Source organism: Vigna unguiculata, chromosome 1 (genome assembly GCF_037176805.1).
Source record: "Vigna unguiculata cultivar grain cowpea cultivar isolate G323 ecotype 2 chromosome 1, ASM3717680v1, whole genome shotgun sequence".
NCBI classification, from domain to species: Eukaryota; Viridiplantae; Streptophyta; class Magnoliopsida; order Fabales; family Fabaceae; genus Vigna; species Vigna unguiculata.
This window is the reverse complement of record NC_140792.1, coordinates 5559160-5582772: the sequence shown is the minus strand read 5'-3', so window position 1 is coordinate 5582772 and position 23613 is coordinate 5559160. Positions and strand designations below refer to the sequence as shown.

The 23613-nt window shown below is 33.0% G+C and overlaps 1 protein-coding gene, 1 long non-coding RNA gene and 2 pseudogenes across 3 annotated transcripts; 3 read left to right on the top strand and 1 right to left on the bottom strand.

Annotated features, from left to right (window-relative positions):
• Positions 1 to 595: 595 nt before the first annotated feature.
• UPM1 (urophorphyrin methylase 1) lies at positions 596 to 3585 on the bottom strand. Its single transcript, XM_028082668.2, has 5 exons — positions 2929 to 3585; positions 2308 to 2385; positions 2115 to 2184; positions 1715 to 1992; positions 596 to 1403 (listed from the first exon to the last, which is right to left on the bottom strand). Exons 1-5 carry the CDS (start codon positions 3439 to 3441, stop codon positions 1257 to 1259), a joined length of 1086 nt encoding a protein of 361 aa, XP_027938469.2. The 5' UTR covers positions 3442 to 3585; the 3' UTR covers positions 596 to 1256.
• A 3165-nt stretch (positions 3586 to 6750) lies between these two features.
• Positions 6751 to 8443, top strand: LOC114175924 (uncharacterized; annotated as a pseudogene). The gene is made up of 2 exons (XR_014984147.1): positions 6751 to 7201; positions 7289 to 8443. The product of XR_014984147.1 is annotated as an uncharacterized LOC114175924 (transcript).
• Positions 8323 to 10427, top strand: LOC146888658 (uncharacterized; annotated as a pseudogene).
• A 2277-nt stretch (positions 10428 to 12704) lies between these two features.
• Positions 12705 to 23346, top strand: LOC114188920 (uncharacterized). The gene is made up of 4 exons (XR_003605469.2): positions 12705 to 13015; positions 13141 to 13270; positions 16328 to 16351; positions 23118 to 23346. It is a non-coding gene; the product is annotated as an uncharacterized LOC114188920 (long non-coding RNA).
• The last annotated feature ends 267 nt before the right edge of the window (positions 23347 to 23613 follow it).

Genomic DNA, 23613 nt, shown 5'->3' with positions numbered 1-23613 from the left:
TAATAAATAAATATACATTTCAAAAAACAATTTTGTAAAATTATTCAATTTCTTAAAGAGGTCTATTCTGGGAAATAATTCTCTTCACGACCAGGGGTGTCAACAAATTTGAGAACAAGGCCAAAAGAGGAAAAAAAACGCTCATATTCATGAGTGAAATTTTGTAGTGAGTGTAACACAATGACATGGAGTTAGAAAGATAAAAGTAGAAGAAGAAAGAAGAAAAGATGAATGTTATATTATTTTGAAAAAGGAAGAAGGAAATATATATACAATACTAAAACACAACGGGTAAAAAGACTTGAAAAAAGAAAGATTGAACTAAAACTAGCAAAGGACTTAGCAATGCAGTGCAAAAGAATTGAGTAGAAGATAGGAGAGTGTGAAAAACAATTATATCAAATCCTCACGTTGGAAATAAATATTTACAAATGAAGGCAAAAGTAAATTCAAGAGGTATTCATTGATCGATTATTTTACATTGGGACAAAAACGAAACATATTCTTCCTTTGTTATGCTCATGATGTGAAGTACTTGGGATTTTTTAATTTAGAAATCCCATAGAAGAAATAATTCAGTGAATAATTTACAAGGTTGTTCAAAAACTCAAAATAAAACCTTATCTTTTGGTTACAGGAATACCACCAGGTATATGATTTTGAATTCAGTAAACCAAAACTGAATTCTTACAACCATCAAGGTCACATGATGAAGTCAGTATCTTTAACATCAACAGACAAGAACAATGAATGAAAAATACAATCAATGGTTCTGAATAACAGCAACATTAGCACTTGATGAAACCCATCTCCACATTTCTTCTTGAAAGAAAGATTCTAAAAAGCTAAGGCTATAACACAAATTTTCCTCCAATGACCAAGTTATCACTGATCAAGATAACAGCAGCTATGGGAATCAGTGTGTTTCTTCATAAAAGTGAGAGTGAATCTGTGTATCATTTTGTTTTATTCCCAATCTTGAACATGAAAAAATCAAAATTGGTTCTGAAACAGTTCCTGCCAAAGCCAATCAATCCAATTGATACCCCCAAGACTGTGTGGCAGAAGTTCTGCATTTCCATAAACATCAGATAGCTTTATTTACCTTCTTTCCCAGGCATCCTCCATAGATCTCAATCAAAATCATCATCACCCCTTTTTATGTGCAAGCTCATGCTAAATCAACCCTCAACAAGGTAACCCTTCATTTCCACCAAGCTTCACATCACAGTAATATTTCTCAACAACATCATCCCTCATGTCTGCATTAAACATGATTCTTCTTTTGTAGAAGCTGGCCAAAATGGGGATAGTTCAACAACTTTTCCTACTATAATCAGTGTTGGTGACACCAGCTGAGCAGATGTTATTTTCTCAGAAAGGTCTTTTAGTTCAGCAAACACCTGCATCATTGTGAATCATCACTTTCATGTTAACAACCATTCACAACTACAAAGTAATTTTTCTCTCTGCTCACTGTTACCATTAGAAAAAATCATAAAGTCTTCACTCACACCATACACTTCCTTCCCACACTACATGTTCAACCTTCTAAGATGACCGACCATCTTTTACCTCAATTAATTTGTTAAGATTAACAACAAAGGCATCAACAATAAGATTAGTAATCAGAAAAGAGTCTACTAATCAGAAACCTAATCAATGTGACAGGAAGAGAACAACTATGATGAAAGGAAGATAAGATTGTGCTTACTGTGCGCTGCTGAAGTGTTGTCCCTCTCTCAATGGCTGCAGCCGGGGTCTGAGGGGACAGACCATGAAGCATTAACTTGTGTGCAAGTGAAGGGAAGGTCGACAAGCCCATATAAACCACCAAGGTAGAATCAGAATCAGCAGCATTTTCTGAAACAAAGAGAGGATCAGATCCTCCTTTTCTTGAATGCCCTGTGAGAAATCTCACACTATTTGCAATGCCTCGGTGAGTTAATGGTATTCCCAACTCTGCAGCTATTCCAGATGCAGCAGTTATACCTGCAAGAAATGAGAAATAAGTAATTACAATAATCACCACTGTTGCTGCCTTTTCTTATAGAAATCATTACATAGAAGAACAATGTTGGTGCCTATTGAATCATTACATTCATGAGTCATACCTGGAATAACTTTGACTTGGATACCTTGCTGTTGCAAAAAGTCCATTTCCTCTCCACCCCTCCCAAACACCTACAAGTACCCAACAACAATCATTATAAGACATCTACATTCATCACATAGACCATGACAAACTAAAACAGTAACTTGCTTTACTAATACAATCCACTAAAACAATCTCAAACAAAAACTTACCAATGGATCACCCCCTTTAAGTCTCACAACAGTTGCCCCAGCTTCTGCAAAATTCAAAAGAAGCTCATGTATTTCCTCCTGCCACAAATCAACCACACAAAAAAATCCATTTTATCAACATCTATGACTCGAAATATCTCTACAACTTACATCAAAAATCACACCTCCAAAGGATATTCAGAAGTTGACACAAACACAACTTTTTGACTCCAGCATCAGCGAATCATAAATTCCAAGAAAACCCCACAATTCAAGGTTACAATAAACAGTCCTGACTAGAATTGCAGCGACAAAAGACACAATTAACGTAATTTTCCACACTATCAAGGACTAAGAAGATCATTGTGACTAGATCACGACCACAATAAGAAAATTTATCAGTAACTTTGGCCTCAACTTCATGGTTTTTAAGTACTGTTGACCGCAATTGCAGCCACAACAACCACATTCATCCATAATTTTCTGCAATATCAAGAATGACAAAACCACGACCGCAATTGCGGCTGCAAAAACCACGTTTATTCACAATTACCCACAATATAAAGAATGGCAACAAAACCTCAATTTAAAAACCTAGCAACAACCTAATCACAGAAGAAAATAAAAAGACAACATCTTTACCTGTGTTCTACTATGGTATCCAGCAGTTTTTCCCACATAGAGAAGCTTGGCCTGAGGGGCAACCAAATCCAGCACATCATTGGACACCAACCTGTCATACAGCAACAAATCAGCACTCTTAATTACTCTCACAGCCTTGAGAGTGAGAAGCTCAGGGTCCCCAGGTCCGGTCCCCACCAAGAACACATTCCCTGGCACACACTCTCCTCCACTGCACTTCCCCTCACTCTCCCTCTTCTCCCTCAGCACCTCCAGCAGCTTCTTCAGCTCCGGCAGCTGCAGGGCTATATCTTCCTCCCTCACGGATCCCGAGTCGCAAGGGGGAGGAAGCGACATCGTCTGATTATCCTCGTACACCCATTGATCCCTCTGGTACCTCTCTAGGGAGTGCTTCTCCGTGAAGGGTGAGGCGGAGAAGGAAACGAGGTGGCGGCGGGGAGGAGAAAAATGGGGCTTTCCGGTGAAGGGTGAGTGGAGAGAGGAAAAAGGTGCGAGCTTGTGAAGAAGAGCCATGTGGGTGGTGTGAGACAAAAGACGAAGTACCTTAAAGGCTTGGAATTTGTTCTATATATTTTAAACAGAGGTAGTGAGTGTTTGTGTTGGAATTGGAGAGTGGCAAGTGGAATGGACTTTGGGGAGATTGAGGAGACGGCGTGTGTTGTTTGCCTTTGGGCTTGTGGGAGGGACACGCCTCTGTGACTCTGTGTGCTTTTCCCTTTTCTTTGTTCTCTTCTATCTCATGAATTAGATAGCAGAATTTGGAGGATTTGGAGATCAGGTCTGTGGATTTGTTAATTACAATTACTAAATTATCATTTCTCCATTTTCGAACCTAAATAAAATAAAATAAATTTAAGTTAATAATATTTAATTTCATTTAAAAGAAATTAAAACTTAATATTAAGAATAAAAAAAGTTATTAGAAATAAAATTTTCACTGATTAAAACATCTCTTTAGATGACAAATTTATTAAAATTTATTTATAATGAAACCAATAAATATTATTGTCTTCTTAGAGATTTAAAGTGTTGAACCTAGAACTATCTCATTCCTTTTTAACTTTTTCAACTTTTATTATTAAATCAAAATTTTTCCGATATTTATTTGTTTAATTAATTTCATATTTTAAATATTTAAGATTTAAAATAATTACCTAATTATATTTTAAATTTCTAATAAATTAAAATTATTCAATTGAATCCTTGATAAATTGTTATAATTTATTAAGTATTCATTAATTTTTCCTTTTAATTTAATCTCTTATTGAGTTTATTGGGTAATGTGACCGATCCAAAACTGACAAAAAATTAAAATGATTATTATTATGTTGTATTGTTGTGTTGACTTGTCATTATATCATTATTATATTATTATGTGGTTTTATTATTTTAAAATTTTATAATATGTAATTTTATAATTTATGATTTTATAATTTATGATTTTATAATTGTATAATTTTTTATGTTTATAATTTTATTATTTTAATTCAAAATTATATAGTCATAAAATTATAATTTTATTATTTGAATATAAATTAAAAATATCATAGTTTTACATTTTATAAAATGAGAACAATTTATTTCTGAAAAATTCTTATAAATTTTTATTTTGGAAGAGACGGTTTATTGGATTTTCTATTGAGATATAAAATCATAGTTTCATATTCATAAATTCTTATAAATACTTTAATGAAAGTTAGTTTCTAGAAGAAAAAAAATTATTTTATTTAAAATATATGAGAAAATGTAATTATCATGTTTAATTTTTTTAAATAATATTTTAAAAAGGAATGATTTTTAAAATATACATTTAGGCTATAAAGCATAAACACATGATGTAATCAATGGTGATCCTTAAGACTATAGTGAGACGAGTGGATTGAAATGTTTGAGACAATGGCGGAGGAAGTATGAAGAGACACCCAATCATTTTTTTAATTTTATTTTCTATATATTTATAAATTATTACGTTATTTATATTAATTAATTTTTATTTTATTTTATTTTCTATATATTTTAAAAAAATATTTATATGTTACTACTTTATTTATATATTATTATTTTATTTATATATTATTACTTTATTTATATATTATTACCTTATTTATATTAATTTAGTTTGAAAAATCATTTTTAAAATTTAAAAATCACATTTTTTTTCTCTATTATAATTTTTTATACTCTTTTATTTGATTTCTCTTTTCCGTGCCTTCATCTTTTTCTTCCATTTTATTTTCATCTCAATTTTCACCATCAATTCTTTATTATTTTCAAAATCAAATTGCACTACGACAAAATTAAAGAGTTAAGGAACATTTTGGACTGAACAATTTCTTCTTTTGAGTAAGTTCATATTTTCCTTTTTATTTTTGAAGCAATATGTTTATCTTTTGTATGTGGCTTTTCTACGCTCTAAGCATATCTCTAGGAGTGTCAAAACGGGTCCGACCCGACGGGTCGGCCCGTTAACCCGCTATAAAAAATCGGGTTGGGTTATGTTTTTTAACCCGTTAACCCGTTTAAACCCGGCCTGCTTAACCCTTAACCCATCGGGTTCAAACGCGGGCCAACCCGCCCCTAACCCATTAACCTGTTTTATTTGATTTTTCTTATTCCTTCCTTCATTCACGTTGCCACACTCTGCACAAGAAACATTTATCTCCTCTCATTTTGAAATTAAAACCCTCTCCCTTCTTTCACTTTGCCTTCAATCACGTTGCCATGCCACACCTCTACACAAGGAAACCCTTCTCTCCTCTCACTTTGAAATTGAAACCCTTATCCCTTTCACTTTGTCGTTGTCCAAAATAATCCCCAAATTAAACCCCAATCACCATCACATTTCAGCAACCTCGCAAAAGCCTCCTGAACCCTAATCGAAGCCTCTCTACTACCCTCCTTTCCCTTCGAAGTTCAAGCGTTCCCTTCACTCTGCTCTCATCACAAACGTTGTTTCTTTGACGTACAAAGCGAGGAGGCACAGGTCCAGAGGGAGAGAGACCAAAGCGATGAGAGCGACGAGATGCGAGACTAGAGAGAGAACGAGACCACTGTTGTTCTCATCCACAATGGCAGATCTCACGCAGAGGAAGTAGGCGCCCCACCACCAACAATTGTCGTTCATCATCTTCTTCTGTTGCTTTGAACTCATCTCCCTTTATTTGCCCTAATCTCCTTTTATTTGCACTGTTGCTAGGATTAGGGTTTCTGAATTGGGTTTCTTTGTGATAATTTTTCCCTTTTGAGATGGGGTTTATAATTTATCTGTGGTATTTTTGTATTACGATTTAGTTTCCGATATGGTTTCTCTTTTAAAATTGGGGTTTTTCATTCTCAAGATTGAAGTTTCTAGTATTCTATTTGGTTGTGATGCACATTCAAACTCATAGAGAAACAAGTTAGTCAACCCGGACAGTTGCGGGACGGGTTCTAGTTTTCAACCAATTTTCTTTTTACGGGTTGGCCCGGCCCGGCCCGATTTTAACGGGTCAGTAACGGGTCGGGTCAAAACAGGTCGAGCTGACCCGTTTTGACATCCCTACATATCTCTATCTGTTAGAGATCATAAAATCATGTTTTAATTGTTGATCAAACTCTTCTTTGTGTAGATAGAGCTATTTTAGGCTTTGAAGTTGTGTAAGGGAAGAACAAGATTAGGAATCTACTCTAAGGTAAGGGAAGCTAATCATTTAGAAGTTATTAGTTTTCTTAAAATATTGAGTCTTGCTTTTAAGATTTAATTTGGGATATTCATAATTTTATCTTTTTGTAAATAGGTGAGAGGTGAAAATTTTATATTAGAAAAATTATGATAAAGAGTAAAGAATTGATTCTTTTTTCAAGAGGAAGGCTTGTGATGAAGATGAAAAAAATGCATCTACGTCATCTAAAATTGAGAAACTTCATGAGAATCCAAATATTGAAGAAAACGAAAAACAACTCTCTAAGGTTTCTAAAGTTACATATAATGAATTTGAAAATACTTTAGAACATGATCCGAGAAAGCGTCTTCAAATTTGGCAATACCCACCAAATCAAATTGATAAGGTACGAAGGGTTTATCTAAAATGGGGTCCATATCAAATGCATCTAGAAAATTATCCATTGTCTGGTAAAGATGATCATCCAAGAAGATTTCAATACACATGGTTTAGCTTATTTCCTTCATGGTTAGAGTATTCGCCATTAAAAGATGTTGCATATTGCTTACTGTGCTATCTTTTTAGTAAAAAACCAAGTGGATGACCTGACTCAGATGTTTTCATTGTTACAGGTAATTGAGTTTATTTTCATTGAATTCTAATTGGCAATAAGTTTATTGTCATCAACATGTTTTAACTTTTTGAATGTTATTTTATAGGTTTTAAAAATTGGAGGAAAGTTAATAATGGAAAAAATTGTGCTTTCCTTAAACACATTGTGAAGGATCCTTGTTCACCACACAATATTGCAGTGTCTGCTTGTCAAGACTTGTTAAATCAAAATTGTCACATTAGGAATGTTTTGGAAGTGCAAAGCTTAGATCAAATTATGAAGAATCGGTTACGTCTCAAGACTTCAATTGACACAGTTCGTTTTTTATCACTTCAAGCTTGTGCTTTTAGAGGTCATGATGAAAGTACTGAATCGAGGAACCAAGGTAATTTTCTTGAGATGATAAAACTCATAGCATCATACAATGATGAAGTTGCAAAAGTTGTGTTGGAAAATGCTCCATTCAATTCCAAATATACTTCACCTAAAATTCAAAAGGAGTTATTGAATATTCTTTCTAGTAAAGTGAAAAATCATATTCGTGAGGAAATTGGGGATTCCAAGTTTTGTATAGTTGTCGATGAAGCTCGTGATGAATCAAAAAAAGAGCAAATGGATCTTGTTTTGAGATTCGTTGATAAAAATGGTTTTATTCAAGAGCGATTTTTTGATATTGTGCATGTTAAAGACACTGCAGCAATAACTTTGAAGAATGAATTGTGTGTTGTACTATCGCGACATAATCTTAATGTTTCTAATATCCGTGGTCAAGGGTATGATGGTGCTAGCAATATGAGAGGATAATGGAATGGATTACAAGCATTATTTTTGACTGATTGTCCTTGTGCATATTATGTTCATTGTTTTGCTCATCGGTTACAACTTGCCTTGGTTGCTGCATCAAGAGAAGTTATTCCAATTCACCAGTTCTTTTCAAAATTGACCTTTATTGTCAATATTGTTTGCTCTTCTAGTAAATGTCATGATGAGTTACAGGCTGCCAAGTTAGATGAAATTGCATATTTGTTAGAAATTGATGAGCTTGAAAAGGGTAAAGGGGCAAATCAAATTGGTACTTTAAAACGAGTTGGGGATACCCGTTGGAGCTCCCATTTCTCTTCTATTTGTAGCTTGATCAATATGTATGATGCAACTTGTTTAGTTTTAGAAAAAATTACTGATGATGAATCTACTTATTCACAACGTGGTGATGCTGATAATGCTTATAAAAGTTTGACCTCATTTGAGTTTATACTGATATTGTATTTGGTGAGAGAAATTATGGGGATAACAGATGTTCTTTGTCAAGCATTACAACAACAATCTCAGGATATAGTTAATGTTATGCGTCTAGTTTGTTCTACAAAAGGACTTATTCAAAACTTGAAAGAAAATGGTTGGGATAAGTTATTAAAAAATGTGACTTCTTTTTTTGTGAAAAACATGATATTGAGGTGCCTAATTTTGGGGCTTCTTATGTAGCAAGGCAAAGACGCTCTCGTCACCAAAAGGATCATATTATAGTGGAGCATTATTTCAAAGTTGAAATATTATTTGTTACCATTGATAAGCAATTACAAGAGTTAAATTGTAGATTTAATGACCAAGCAATGGAGTTATTAATTCTAAGCTCTGCTTTAGATCCTAAGGATGCTTATAAAGCTTTTAATATTGATAAAAGGTTTAATTATGCCTTTGGTCTCCATTTTGGAGTCAAAATCTCAAAATGGTACCCAAAAAGTTTAAAAGTCTCAAAATGGTTCCCTTTTTTGTTGAAACGTCTCACGTTTGCCCTTACCGTTAAGTCAACGTTGACGCCGTTAGAGGGAGTGCCACGTGTCAGTTCCTCGATTTTTTGAATTTTTTATTATTATTTTTTTTGAATTTCTTTTTGTTTTAATTTTTTTTTTAATTTTTTTAAAAAAATTAAAAAAAATTGCCACGTGTTAAGCTGTCATCGTGCCACGTGGCAGTGACAGTGACACGTGTCAATATTACGCCACATGTCATTTTCTTAGTCTCAATTTGGTCCTTTTATTTTAATTTGTCTCAATTTAGTCCCAATTTTTGTAAAAATGAGCAATTTTGTCCCTCTCCAAATTAAAATCAAATTTAATTTCTGTATAAATGTACACAAATATTTCCATCAAAATTGATATTTCAAGTAAATATTTTTAACCAAATTAAGTTCATTTAATTAATATTTTACATTGAACTTTATTTAAAATGGTTTAAAAGTTGTTAATAGAAAAAAATTCATAAATTACCTAGTTCATGTTACAATAAAACACATATAAATTTAAAATTTTAAAACAATTTTAAGTAAAGTTGAATGTGAAACATAATTTTAACTAAACTTAGCTATGTTAAAAATATATAATAAAAATATCAATTTGAATACAAATATCAAATTTAATAAAAATATTTGTATAACATTTATATAAAATTAAATTTTGTTTCAATTTGAAGGGGGACAAAATTGCTAATTTTTACAAAAATTGGGACTAAATTGAGACAAATTAAAATAAAGGGACCAAATTGAGACTAACAAAATGACACGTGACGTAATACTGACACGTGTCACTGCCACTGCCACGTGGCACGATGACAGCTTGACACGTGGTAATTTTTTGATTTTTTAAAAAAAATTCAAAAAAAAAATAAAAAAAAATTCAAAAAATCGAGGAACTGACACGTGTCACTCCCTCTAACGGCGTCAACCTTGAGTTAACAGGAAGGGCAAACGTGAGACGTTTCAACAAAAAAGGGGACCATTTTGAGACTTTTAAAAATTTGGGTACCATTTTGAGATTTTGACTCCAAAATGGGGACCAAAGGCATAATTAAACCTTGATAAAATTTGCACTCTTGTGAAAAAATATTATCCCATGGATCTCAATGAGCAAGAGAAGATTAATTTGAATTTTTAACTTCAACATTTCATTATTGATGCTCGTCAAGATTCAAATTTGAAGAATTTATCGACAATGCAAGAGTTATGTACATGTTTGTCAACAACAAAAAAGTCTGAAGTTTACTACTTGATAGATAGATTACTCCGTCTTATCATGACTCTTCTAGTTTCTACATCTATAACTGAAAGATCTTTTTCTGCAATGAAAATAATCAAGAACAAGTTGAGAAATAAGATGGAGGCTAAATTTTTAGCAAGCACTATGATAATCTATATTGAAAGGGATATTGCAACTAGCTTCAGCTCTGATTCAATTATTGAAGATTTTTAAGTTATTGAAAGAGCGTAAAGGAACACTCTGAATAAAGGTAACTTTTATTTTTTTTATATATTATTGTTGATGATAAACTTTATGTTACTCTTTCATATGGCATTTTTAGAAATGACAAAAATATTTGTGCTCGCGAATATCTTTAGATAAAATTGGCGGCAGGTAGTTAGTATCTGCAGGTATTTTAATATCTGATTATAAATGGGTTGAGTGCGGGTATCATAAATTTATTAAGTTAAATTTAATTAAAATTAAAATTAAAATTTAATTTTATTTTATTTTATTTAAAAAATTTATAAAAAATATATTTTTTTGAATATTTGCAAGTATGCGAATATTCACGGGTACCCATGAGTTTTAAAAAATCCACAAATATTTTTTAAACAAGTATCTAACGGGTAAACGAACGAATAACAGAAGAATTTTTTCTTTTTTTGCAGATCAAATTACGAGTAGGTATTATCCTATTATCCGTAGCCGACCCGACCCGTTATCATTACTAGGCATGCCAAGAAAAAATAGGACTTGATAACCTTCAAAACTTTCATTTGAATCATAATGTTCTTTATGCATAAGTCATCGACACATACCCTTTAATTATAGAAAGAGATATATTAGATGTAGTAAAGTGCTCATTTATAACTTTCATTAAAACTAGCAAGAGATTTATTAGATATAGTAAATTGTTCATTAACAGCTTTCAATGAATACTTAACATTATCATGTTGGTCAACATAAGCCCATTATAGCAAAATGTTATTTTTTATAAACATTCCAAATAAGTGATTAACATTTCTCATTTTTCATAAAGATGAACTACATATGGAGTATTTGTTTAATTACTAGTTGGTGGTTCTTATTTGTAATAGCATTTATTAAAAAGGGAAGGAAATAATAATTTTATGACCAATATGACAATGTTATAGAAGGATCTTCTTCTTGTCGGTCTTTATTAATTTAGAGGAAAAGGAAAAAATTGATGTTGTTGTTGTTTAGGTTTGGAAAAATATTTGAATTGTCCAAATAATAGAGATTATTCACTACAAGATTTAATAGTTTTATTAAGTTACATTTACTAAATATGTTGATATATATATATATATATATATATATATATATATATATATATATATATATATATATATATATATTCTACAGTAATAGCAAGATTTTTTGAAAAAGTTATCGTAGATAAATAAATTTATATAGTAGATTTTAATAAAATGTTACGAGGAAAGAAATTAATTAAATATAAAATTAATAATAATTAATCATTCTAGTGATTAAATTAAAAGTATCACTAGATGCAATATTTTTAGTAATTAGTTATTATTAAAAAATATTTGTTTATTTAAAAATAATATTTTTAGTGTCTTTTCAAGATGTAATTAGAAATTGTTTTTTAGTCAATTTTTAATTTATTTTAGAAAATAAATTTTAGTCAACAAAAATAATACAATTAAAAACTAACTTTTTAGTTTTTAATTATCGTATTATTAAAAACTTAATTTTTTTTGTCTCTATTATCTACATTTAGATATTGATTTTGCGGTAACTAAAATTCATAAAATTAATTTTTTTCGTCTCAATTATAAATTTATTATATTTTAAATTAATAATAATATATTTGCTAATTTGTTAATGTAACACCTCATTTAATTAATAATTATAATTAAAAGAAGCGTCACACCAAAAAGTATAGTAGCACAGTCTTAGAGTTTCTACATAATACCTTACAATAAATCAAGGTATACAATGATGTCATACTAAACCAGGTACGGAAATATAACAGAAATAAAATGAAAGTTTAAAGGACAACCAATACATGAGTCGTAGTCCTAAAAGAAAGTCCAGAATAGAAAATCCAGCCCAAATGGCTAAGCACACTACAAGAAATTCGTTAGTTATCTACTGATAATTACATACGGATTATAATCCGTATGTAATTTGTCACTTACCTACCGATTTACTTACCGATATATTTCAGTAGGTAATTATTTACTTACATACGGATTTTTCCGTTTGTATCCATGTATTATTTTGGCGCCTAGGATCTGAAAGTAACGTCCGTATATAAATTTAGCACACTTAAGCGGGAAAAGGTTTTGAAGGATTTTATCCGTATGTAATCGTATTTACGTAAGCAAGTAAACATTTTATTTCTTACCTACTAATATTACCTATTGATCCTCATAAATAAAATTTTAAAAAGCAAAATATCATTAAAATATTTTTTTAACTGCACAGAAATGACTTCTTTACTAAACTCTCGTAACCCTAAACATCTCTATAGACAGTTTTTCCCAACATTTTCGCGTGCCCTAAACTAAAGATCGCGTAGATCGTGGATGGTGTGGTTCGAGCTGCAGATTAATGGCGTAGGCTGAAGTCGCCAGTCTTTATCGAGAATCTTCATCACTAAACACGAAAACCTTCTCGCGCAACCCTAACCAGTGTGCTCTGAGTCCAAGATTTTTCGCGCGCCCTCAAAGATTTTTTGTTTGCCTCAAAATTTCTCGCGTATCTGAAGTCATCGTTGAAGTTGGAACTAAATCGAAGAACAAGTTATCTATCGTGATTGAACCTAGGTGATTCCATGTTATTGCGTTTTAAAGTTGATTCCATGTTGATTCCGTGTGTTTTACCTTTCTCTCTGCTTCGTTTTTGGACATTATGCCGAGAAGGGACATTATCCCTAATTTCAATTCTGTAGGTTGAATCCCTGGGATTCAAAATCATCAATTGTCAAGACCCGATCCAGTTGCAACACGAACTTTGGAAACCCAAGCTTGGTTTCTCCCAAGACCAACACAGTAGCTCCAAGCTTGAGGCACTTGTAAGAGGTAAATATTTGAAATGCTTTTTTGCAAATGTGTTAAAGAATTTTGTTTTGGCTTATTCTTGCACTGGTTTCTGTGTTTTAATTAGAAGTAATAAAATGGGTAGCGAAATTAGGAAACAAAACTATGGTGAGTGAGTTAAAAAGGTTTAGTGTTGAGCATGAGCAGGAAGATTCTAAAGGTAATGAAAGGAGAAGTCCAATATATTAGGGAAGCTGAAAGGTGCTACTTCTTTATTCTTCTTGAACTCCTGTGACCTGGAAAAACTGTAAAAAGGTTAAACATGTATTATGTAGCTGTAAGAAAACAAAAAGCCTTGCCCTTGCTCTGCCTTTGCCCCTGCCCCTTCATGTTGACTATTAAATAGTTTGTTGTCATAAGTTGTGGTCTCACGTAACAAGGCAACACATGGGACGAGAATTTTAATAAGCTAATTGAACTGTTGCACTCTAGCAATACGTGTTCAGTCCAGCAAGAGCGGCTTCTTTTTATGTAGCTATAAATGTAACCTAAGTCTTACTGATAAAGTTATGGCAGAGTGGATAAGATGGTGTGTCACCAAAATGCTTAGATCATTAGCAGTTATAGTGAACTATAATCTGTTGTTGGATTGAATTGCATCATCTTCTGCATTGTAGAAACTGCTTACACTGAATGAGTTTCAAAGTCTGGAAATAATTGTAAGAATGTAGTCTCCCTCAAGGGTTTCCCTCTACGTGTTGCTTTCCAACTTTCCACTTTTTTTTCATCATTTAAAAAAAAGGATGGACTAAAGTGTTTAAAAATGTGGGGACATCGTGACCCATGTCATGTGTGTTTTTATACATTGTTTAAGGATAGTGGTACTTATATCTGAGTTTTATATTCACAAGCATATGTGCCCAACATGAAACCCCTGAAAACCTGGATGATTAATTAGAGAACCCAAATACTTAGTCTTAGTCCCTTGTTGACCGCGAGGACCTCTCGCATCTGCTCCCATCAATAAATTGATGATCATCGCGAAAGAGAAGAGCCACAAATAAGACAACCAGACAAAACAAATAGGGTAAGTTAGAGTAAAACAGTTCATCAAATAGTAACATACCATTACACAAACCAAGCATTTCATATGTCATCCAAACATGTTATGACTTCTCAAACAATACACTAGACTTTGACTCAACTCATCCGGATACATATAGTCTGGTCAGATTCAGCGGATGCTTGCACTTGTGGTGGATACCTCTGCTCACCCCCGAGCTGCTCACTCCCAAGCTATGTGTTACAAGTGTTACAATGAATCAATTCCCTCACGCACAAGGTTAGCCCTTAATGAGTTTCAGGCCTCCTGCTACTCTCACCACAGGAATCAGTTCGCTCTTAGTGAGACTAACTGACTCCTTAGAGCGTCAGGATGCAACCTTACCTTGAATCCTTACTAGACCATATAGATGGGACACCACCATGAACACCCACTAACAGGGGCCATGGAATTACATCCCGACTACTAAAGTGTGACCCTAAAAGTCTCACCTAGAGGCTTCAAGGAATTACACACTGACACGGACCAATCAAAATCAAACTAGTATTATTTAACATGCACGGGTGTGTGTATATATATATATATATATATATATATATATATATATATATATATATATATATATATCATGTCAACCTTCACAATCCATCCTCACTCGTATTTCCTATTGAATCCATTCCACTCATCCTTCACAAATCACGTAGTATGAGTGTATTTCCTATCAGCACCATGCCACATTCATGGATCCACATTCCCTCATGTCTCATGTCAAACCCATACCAAACCCATCATTTTAATTCCATGAATCACCTCATATAAACATCATGCTCACCTCATATTTAAAACTCATGAATCATGATTCCATCTTATTCATACAAGGTCACCCAATTCATACAGTTCATACCCAAGGTAAAACATAACAAGCCAAATATACAATTAAGGACCCAAAACCATGAAAGGTGCAACTGTACAGAGAGAAGTATCGTGCCAGTCTCGCTTAAGCCACGGGGTCTCGCTTAGGCGAGACTGTCATCAGGGAAACCTTGTGAGACTTGCGGATTCTCGCTTAAGCGAGCCGCTACTCGCCTGGGCGAGCATGTCCCTCGCCCAAAAAGGGCTTCCTCGCCTGAGCTACATATACAACAACAAACCTCAAACCCCCACGCGTTCTCGCTTAGGCGAGCCTCTCTCGCCTGAGCGAGATGGTGTCTCGCTCAAACGAAAGTTCTTCGCCTGAGCGAGAGTTCGAGCGCGAGTTTGGGTATGTCTCTGCAAGTCTCGCCTGGGTGAGGCCGGGTCGCCTGGGTGAGAACGTCGGGTCTCGCCACTATTCGCCTTGCACAGCCATCCAACCATTCCCCAAACAGCAGCATGCATGCATTTAATATTTCGCAATGGCACCACACTCGTACAAAGCATAAAACAGTGGCAAAACATGCAAGAAACATACTTTAACGAAGATCCCTAGCTTCCGTTACCTAGAATGAGCTAGTTTTAAGGCCTCGACACCGAACAACGGAACACCACAGCTCTAGGAGAAGATTACGGAGCTGGAAAAATGAACAGAGGGCATTTAATACCAGAGCTCTAACACTACTCACGGAAACAGGACCAAAGATCGAAAAGTGTGGGTTGGGAATACTTATGTGAGCCAAAACGGGGTCAAGCTGAACGTGAAACTGGGTACACTTTGGAACCCTAGCAGAGGTGGCAGCAACATCTCAAGGGATGTGAGGGATCTGTTTTTACGAAAAATGAGCACAAATTAGGATTTGAGACACATTAGGTCAGAAATCGAATTGGACCAACCCCTTAGACACATAAGATTGGGTAGCCATTAAAATAAAAAGGGCAAAAACAATTGGGCCTTACGGTTAATGTTAGTATAACATTGAAATTGTTAATAGTAATTTAATAAATTGAGAATGAGATTTTTGTTTTGAATTTTTTTAGATAGAACGTTATTTTATGAAAGAAAGAAAAATGGAAGAATTATTATAGGAATTGATTATCTAATTCAGTACTCTATGTCGTAGGTTTTTGCATTCTCTGCTGCAAAGGTACCTTTTTCTCTTCTCAATTCTCAATCTCTGTATTTTATTTTTATATTTCACTCTGATGTTAATCTTTACTCTCAAAAAGAATCAAATTCAACAAAATTTACACAATATAAACTTTAAAAACTAAATAAATATCACATTAAACAAATACGACGATAATATGAATAAAAAAAATATTTAAACCTATAAATGAAGTCCAATATTCATCAACTCAACATAAATATCTTTAGAGTAAAGTCTATCATAATTTTCTTTTATCATTGATTGATAAATGCATAAAAAAGTGAACAATAAATTTAGAATTTAATTCATTTTCCTCGTATTTTGAATTTATAGCATTTAATTTTGTTCTCACATTTCAGATTTATAGCATTTTCGTTTAGTCTTACATTTAATTTTGTAATTTTTTTTCGTCAAACACATTCAACTTATCAATAAGAATAAAACTCGGTTATTTTTAAATCAATTTTTTTCATTTTAAAGAAAAAAAAAGGTAAAATGAATTAAACACTTACAATTTTCTATTTCCTTTCTTATTGGTCGTTAAAAAATAAATGATGATTTATCTAACAAACAAAATTTATTGATCTTTTAGTTTTGATAGATTAGGTAAATTTATTGCGTCATTTTTATACATTTTTCTATAAAACAATTACTTAACAAACTTTGAAGTTATATTAAGTTTTGAAGTAGGTCAGAATCAGACTTAAAACAGAAAATATAACCAGTAAATAGATCAAACCACGGCTTAAAAATTATATAAATATTAAGAGTAGTTAAAAATGGCACACTTATATGCTACCAGTTTTTCCATCATTGTGAAGCCCTTACTTCAAAATATGATTTAAGAAGCAATGATTGCATATTAAATTTATAAGATTTATGATTAAGATTTATGATCGTGAAGTATTTTAGTTAAATATTCTTACACTACGTCACCTGTGACGTTGATTACTATTTTTTTTATGTATCCTCACATGTTTTTTAGTAGAGAAGAATTTATGTAAATATTTTTCTTTTGCTTGCAACTTCTGGATATATATTAACAGCATAATAAAATAAAAAATTTATGAATTTCTTATTTACCTAGACTACCAGTTAGATACCTTGTTAAATATATATTTACGATTGTATTTTATATAATTTTATTATATAAAATTGTTATTTTTTATTATTATAATAGATTAATATTAATTAATAAATTATATTATTTATAAATATTAATTATATTATACAATTGTTATTAATTTATGAATAATATATATTAAATTTTTATTTCATAAGGAACTTCTTTCCTTATTATTATCTCACTGAAATCAACTAAGAGAGTGAACCACAATAGGTTGGGTTTATATTATATAAAATCTGCAACTTTACGTAATTTATTTATTAAATTTCTTTTTACCCAATCTTGCTCGTTTATTTTTTAATTAGGTCTAACTTTACCGAATTTCTAATTCAAAACATCGGTACTTTGTTGCTTTAACTTGACAAAGTGAGACCGAGAAAAATGCATTATGTTTCAAATCTTTATTAACAGTATTAAAGATAATATTTCTGGATCAAATTAACATCCTAGTTTTTCTAATTGAACTTATTGAAAAAATGGATATTAAGGGTGGTTCAGTATGATTGACAAATAACAATTTTAGTTAGATATATTAAATTAAGAAATAAATTTTAAATATAATTTAATTTTAAAATTATTATTTTTAAAATAAATTTTACACTCAGTATTATAAATTTATTAATCAAATTTTTAATAAAAAGTTAAATTAAACTACACATAATTATAAATCATAAATTAAAATTATGTAAAAAAAAAAAGAGAACTGGAATTGAAGTTGCATATGGGTAAGAAGAAAAATTACAAGGAACGGTATGTTGTGAATATAGAACTTTGATCTTGAATAAGCAAAAAGCACAAGTTGTGAGAGATGGTTGAAACGAAGCTACAAGAGTGAGTGTGGAGAGTTAACTGGGAAATGAGAAACGACAATGGGAGGTGAAGATTTCTGAGAATCTTGTTTGGGTTTGAGAGATAAAGAACCTGCTTTCACTGCCACCGTAGAGCTATTTTCTTTCTTGGAGTAGAAGCAGCAGAATAAGGCTGAGAGAAGACTCATCTTTGCCTTATGAAAAGGTAAAGTAATGAGTTAGGTTTGGGTTTTGGTGAAAAGGGAGGATGTATTTATACTAATCATTTCCTTGCTCAAGACGCTATACTTCAGAACTGTCTTCTTCCATCATGGAAAAAATTGCCCCGCAAATAAAGACTTTGACTCCGATTCCAAACACGCTCCTACTTTAAATTAATTTATTTACCTTATCAAACGATCGATGTGTGTAGAAATGTAGTTTTCATGTTCTTCTTTCTCATGTTTCATAAATAACTCCACGTTTGCAGCTTCAGCGTTTAAGTCATAATGTGTATTTAACAACGTACTTAAAATTAGAGCACTCAATTTGTCCACTCCACAATGTTTGGTCTTGTAGTGGGTTAGGACAAAAAAGTTCACAGGATAAAAAAACTCTATTGAAAAAGTTTACTCGATCAAAATGTCCATAAAAATCTTGTGGGTTAAAAACAACTTATGAACGTACTTTTAAAACATAAGAAAATATTCATTTATTAAATAAATTATTAGACTTTCAGTTTACGTCGACTCTTCTCGATTTTTGATATGAATAGGCATATCTTGACCTTCAGCCAAACCAGTCAGGATCGACCTTCGACCTAGACTGACCAATCTTGTCCTTATGCTCGAGCCTACCAGTCTTGACCTTCGACCTAAGCTGGCCGGTCTTGACTTTCGGCCCAAGCCGACTGGTATAGACCTTCAATTCTATCTACCCTGTCCTAATCTTCGATCTAAGTCAATCGTTCTCGACCTTCAGCATAGTTCAATCTATCTTGACCTTTGGTTTAAGTCAACCATTCTCAATCCTCAATTTGAGAGAGTTCGTCTCAATTTTTCGTCCAAAACGGTTCGTCTCGACCTCGGTCTAGGCGGGGCCATCTTAGCCTTCGGTCCGAGACAACCAAACTCAATATGATCTAAACTGAAGGTATTATTTTTAAAAGTTAATTAAAATCTTGTAATAGAGTCAAACCCATCTTAGCTCTAGCCTTAACCCATTTGAGAGGGGTTACGAGGGTTTATACTTTTTTTTGCCCCGCAATTGAGGACCCCCTAAAAAGAAACTTATTCAAAGGTGGGCTAGGGTTAGCCCATAGACCATGGGCCAAGTTAACAACTATACTTAAAATCTACATATATATATATATATATATATATATATATATATATATATATATATATATATATATATATATATATATATATATATATATATATATATATATATATATATATATATATATATATATATATATATACTAGAAAATTTTGAAAAAAAAAAACAACTTACTACATATTTTGTACTCATTTTGTAGTTTTATTTTTTTATACTTATTGTATTTTTTAAATGTTTGATTTTACGTTTTTAAGCTCGTTTTTATTTTTTAGTAATAATTCGAGTTTTTTTTGACATGTTTAATTTTCTTTGTAAACATCATTTTTTTATCGTTTCAAATTGATTGGATTCTATATCAAAATAACGTCAACTTGGGTATATTAATCATTTTCTGAATTTGGACTCCTTTAATACTTTTTTGATTTTTAGAAATTGAGACAAGTTTACTGAAAATTGAATATGTATCTTCTAAGATCGACCTAAGTTGATCAACCAATTTCAAGATAAACACTCACCAAAATCTGGCATATTAAGAACACACTAAATATATAAGTCTTTAAATTAAGTTCATAATTATATAGCTATATTTACTTTAATTTTATTTTAATGAATAAATTTCAAAATTTTAAGTTCAATTATGATAATTAGATTGTAGATAGAATTGAAAACTTTTTGAATTTTGAAAATTAAAATTCAAGTCAAGGCTTAGTAAGTTCAAGTTATAAAATATTAGGTGTTATCATTCCTAAGTGAGATAAGGACAAATCAAGCTGGGCAAAATTCATCTACGATCGAGTTCAGTTGAACCAAATAAAGAAAGATTTGGTCAGGCTAAACCTAACACAAGTTGAATTGGTCATGCTAAAGTCAAGCTAGACTAGGCTAGACCCAAGTTATGTTAGGTTAAGTCATATCCAATTTATGTTAAGTTGGATTTAGTCGGACCCAACATAGATTAGAGTGAGCCTAAATTAAACTGGGCTAGATAAATGTAAGTGAGTCTTGGTAAGGTCGGTCTTGAGTTAAGTTAGGCTGGAGTAAAACCATGGCAAGTTTTCGAGTTAGGCCTAGGTTAGTTTGTCCTAAGGTGAGCCCATGACAAGCCAAATTGGGGCAGACTAGAGTCAAGTTGAGTTGAGTAAAGCCAAAGTCGATGGGACCTAGGTTGAATTGAAGTAAGTCAAGCAATGTTGAGTCATATCAAAGTTAAGTTGAGGAGGCTCAAATCCATGTCAAGCTGAATAATCCTAGATTTAGGTAGGTATGGTTGAGTCATCTAAGGTCTACTTATGGCTGACATAAGTCCACTTCAGACTAAATCCACATGAGCCAACTTCAAGCCTAATTGGGTTGAGACCAGGTTTGGTCAAGTCAATAAGGATCAAGTTGAGTCGAAATAATCTAAACCTAGGCCAACCTGAGTTTGACGGGTTAAGTAAAAGTGGTTTTTTTTTTCAAGTCAACCTAAGTGTTCAATAAATATACATAAGGATGGAAAATAAACTCGTCCTTGTGAGTATTGCCTGAACTCATCCTCGTTTTGACGGGGAATCTCCACATTGACTGGGTATGGGTATGTAAAATTCTTGACTTTTTCAATTGGGTATGGGATGGGTATAGGGATGTACATGTTCGCCCCGTCTCCGTTCCTATTGTAAGACCCGTGGAAATTAATTAATTAAATAATTGATTAATTAATAAATGCGGGTGTAGGGAACTTTGATGTCATTAAATGTTAATTGGTATGATGTGGAAAAGTATTAGCTTAAGTGGTTGAGAGTACTTGGTTTATGTGAAAAGACTTGGGTTTGAGTCCTATGTATGCCTTTTATGTGTTATTTTAATTATTCTTATTTTTTAATAAAATATTTATGCCTAGTGAGTGAGAGTATAATCATAGTATTTTGATAACTATCACTCAAGATGAGTTGGTTGGATGGTTGGGTATTGAATGGGCGTTGGTATGGTCACAGGTTCAAACCTTGATAAACATGAATTAATCCTCATATTTTTTTATATAAGAAGGGCTGAAGCAAAGTATTGGTGAATAAGGAACTTTCTTTTTCCCAATTTCATTCTAGGTTAGGGGTGCTGAATTTATGTCTATACGAATTTTGCATGTGTTTCCGAGTTTTCTATTCTCAATTGGATTCTATGTGGTATGAATTGGTATTATATGCACTGTGATTGAGAATTGGTGGATTGGATGTTGTGTATAAAGCTCTTTGGGGTTTTTATATGAATTGGATGAGGGTTTTGGTATTGTTGTTGTTGTTTATGGCCAAACTTTGTGTTTTGGGGATTCAAACATGATTAAAGTCTGTGCTTAAGGTTTGATTGATGAAACAGATTGAATGAGAATGAGTACATTGTAAATTGGCATGGTTTTGGTGATTTGTGTGCATGAACAGAGATGAAACTCTGCAAGTTTCGCCCAAGGGAGTCCATCTCACTTAAGCGAAAGTTGCAGAATCACGTCTTGGCTTTTGGCTTGCGCAATTCGCTCAGGCGATTAGTGTCAGGGTTGAGCGACTTGGTCTCTCGCTTAGGCGAGAATGACTCGCCTAAGCGAGGTCGTGATGAGACTTGTACGTGTTAAGCGCGACTTCTCGTCCAGGCGAGGGGTTTTGGTTTTTGAGCGACAGATACTCTCGCTTAGGCGAGAGTGGCTCGCCTAAGCGAGGTCTTGTTGTGGTCTGATGCAGTTTGCGTCGAATTCTTGTTCAGGCGAGGTTTGTGTGTTTTGAGCGAATGTATGACTTGCTCAGGCGAGCCTGGGCTCGCCTAAGCAAGATGGTGTGGTGCAGCCATTGTTACACACTCGCTCAAGCGAGGCAGGTTAGCTTGAGTGAGGCTGATGGACTAGCTTGGGTGAGGGTCCCTGGCTTAAGTAAGAATGTTGGGAATTTTATGTTTATGTGTGCTTTATTGAGCTGGTTTGTTGCTATTTCCTAGGGTATAGGAATTATATGCTCGTGTTTGTGGTGTTTGGGCTTGAAGGACTAAGTCCATAGAATTTAGGATATGCTTGGTTTGAGTCGCGAGCGAGGAGTTCGTGATGGGTGGACCGCATGCGAAATGTGAACAGATTAGTTCACCGGAGGTACTCTAGTTGGGATGAGTAAGCGAGAGAGTTTATCTCATGCTCAACTTGAGAATGCTATGAGCGAGGGAGTTCATAGTAGGAAAGGCAGGTATACGTGTCCGGGTCCGAGCGAGGAGTTCGGATGAACGGACGTGAGTGTTCGTGAAGTAGGACTACAAGCGGGATAGGCTTGTAGGTTGGACCACGAGCGAGGAGGATCGTGGAAGAACATGAAATCCCAGATTTAAAGTACATGCATGAACTCATATTGGTTATGAGTGTGGGAAAGGGGGTATTTTTGTAAACAAATAAATAATTACGAATGACTGGGAGATTATTTCATAGTTATTTATGTTTATGTGGATAACTCACCCTATCTGTTTGTGTGTGGCGATGATCGGGTAATTTATTATCCGGGACCAGATGATGTTTCAGGTGAGCTAGGAGATGCATAGTGGCGGAGAGTGGACTCAGAGTATGAGGGGATTTTATAATTGCTTTTATTTAATTTCCATGTAATTTGAATACAATTTTCATGGATTTGGATTTTAAATTGTAAAGATGAATTTTGTGACACTTGGACTATTAATAGTTTGCTATTAAGGGTTAAAGCCATAATTTCCCGCGTTTTGGGAATTGGTTGGACAATAAATGAGGTATTAATTATATAAATTGTTATTTCATTACTTATTTTAAGTAATATCCTACCGAGATGTTACACCTATACTCGCAATACTATCGGTCTCCGCCATGTCCTCATTTTTCGATTAAATTATTAAAATATTCATAGTCAATTAAGTAACCTTATTTATCTATATATATATATATATATATATATATATATATATATATATATATATATATTATGTCTCACATTTGAATATTTTTATTCTCTTTTAATATTTCAATTTACTGTATA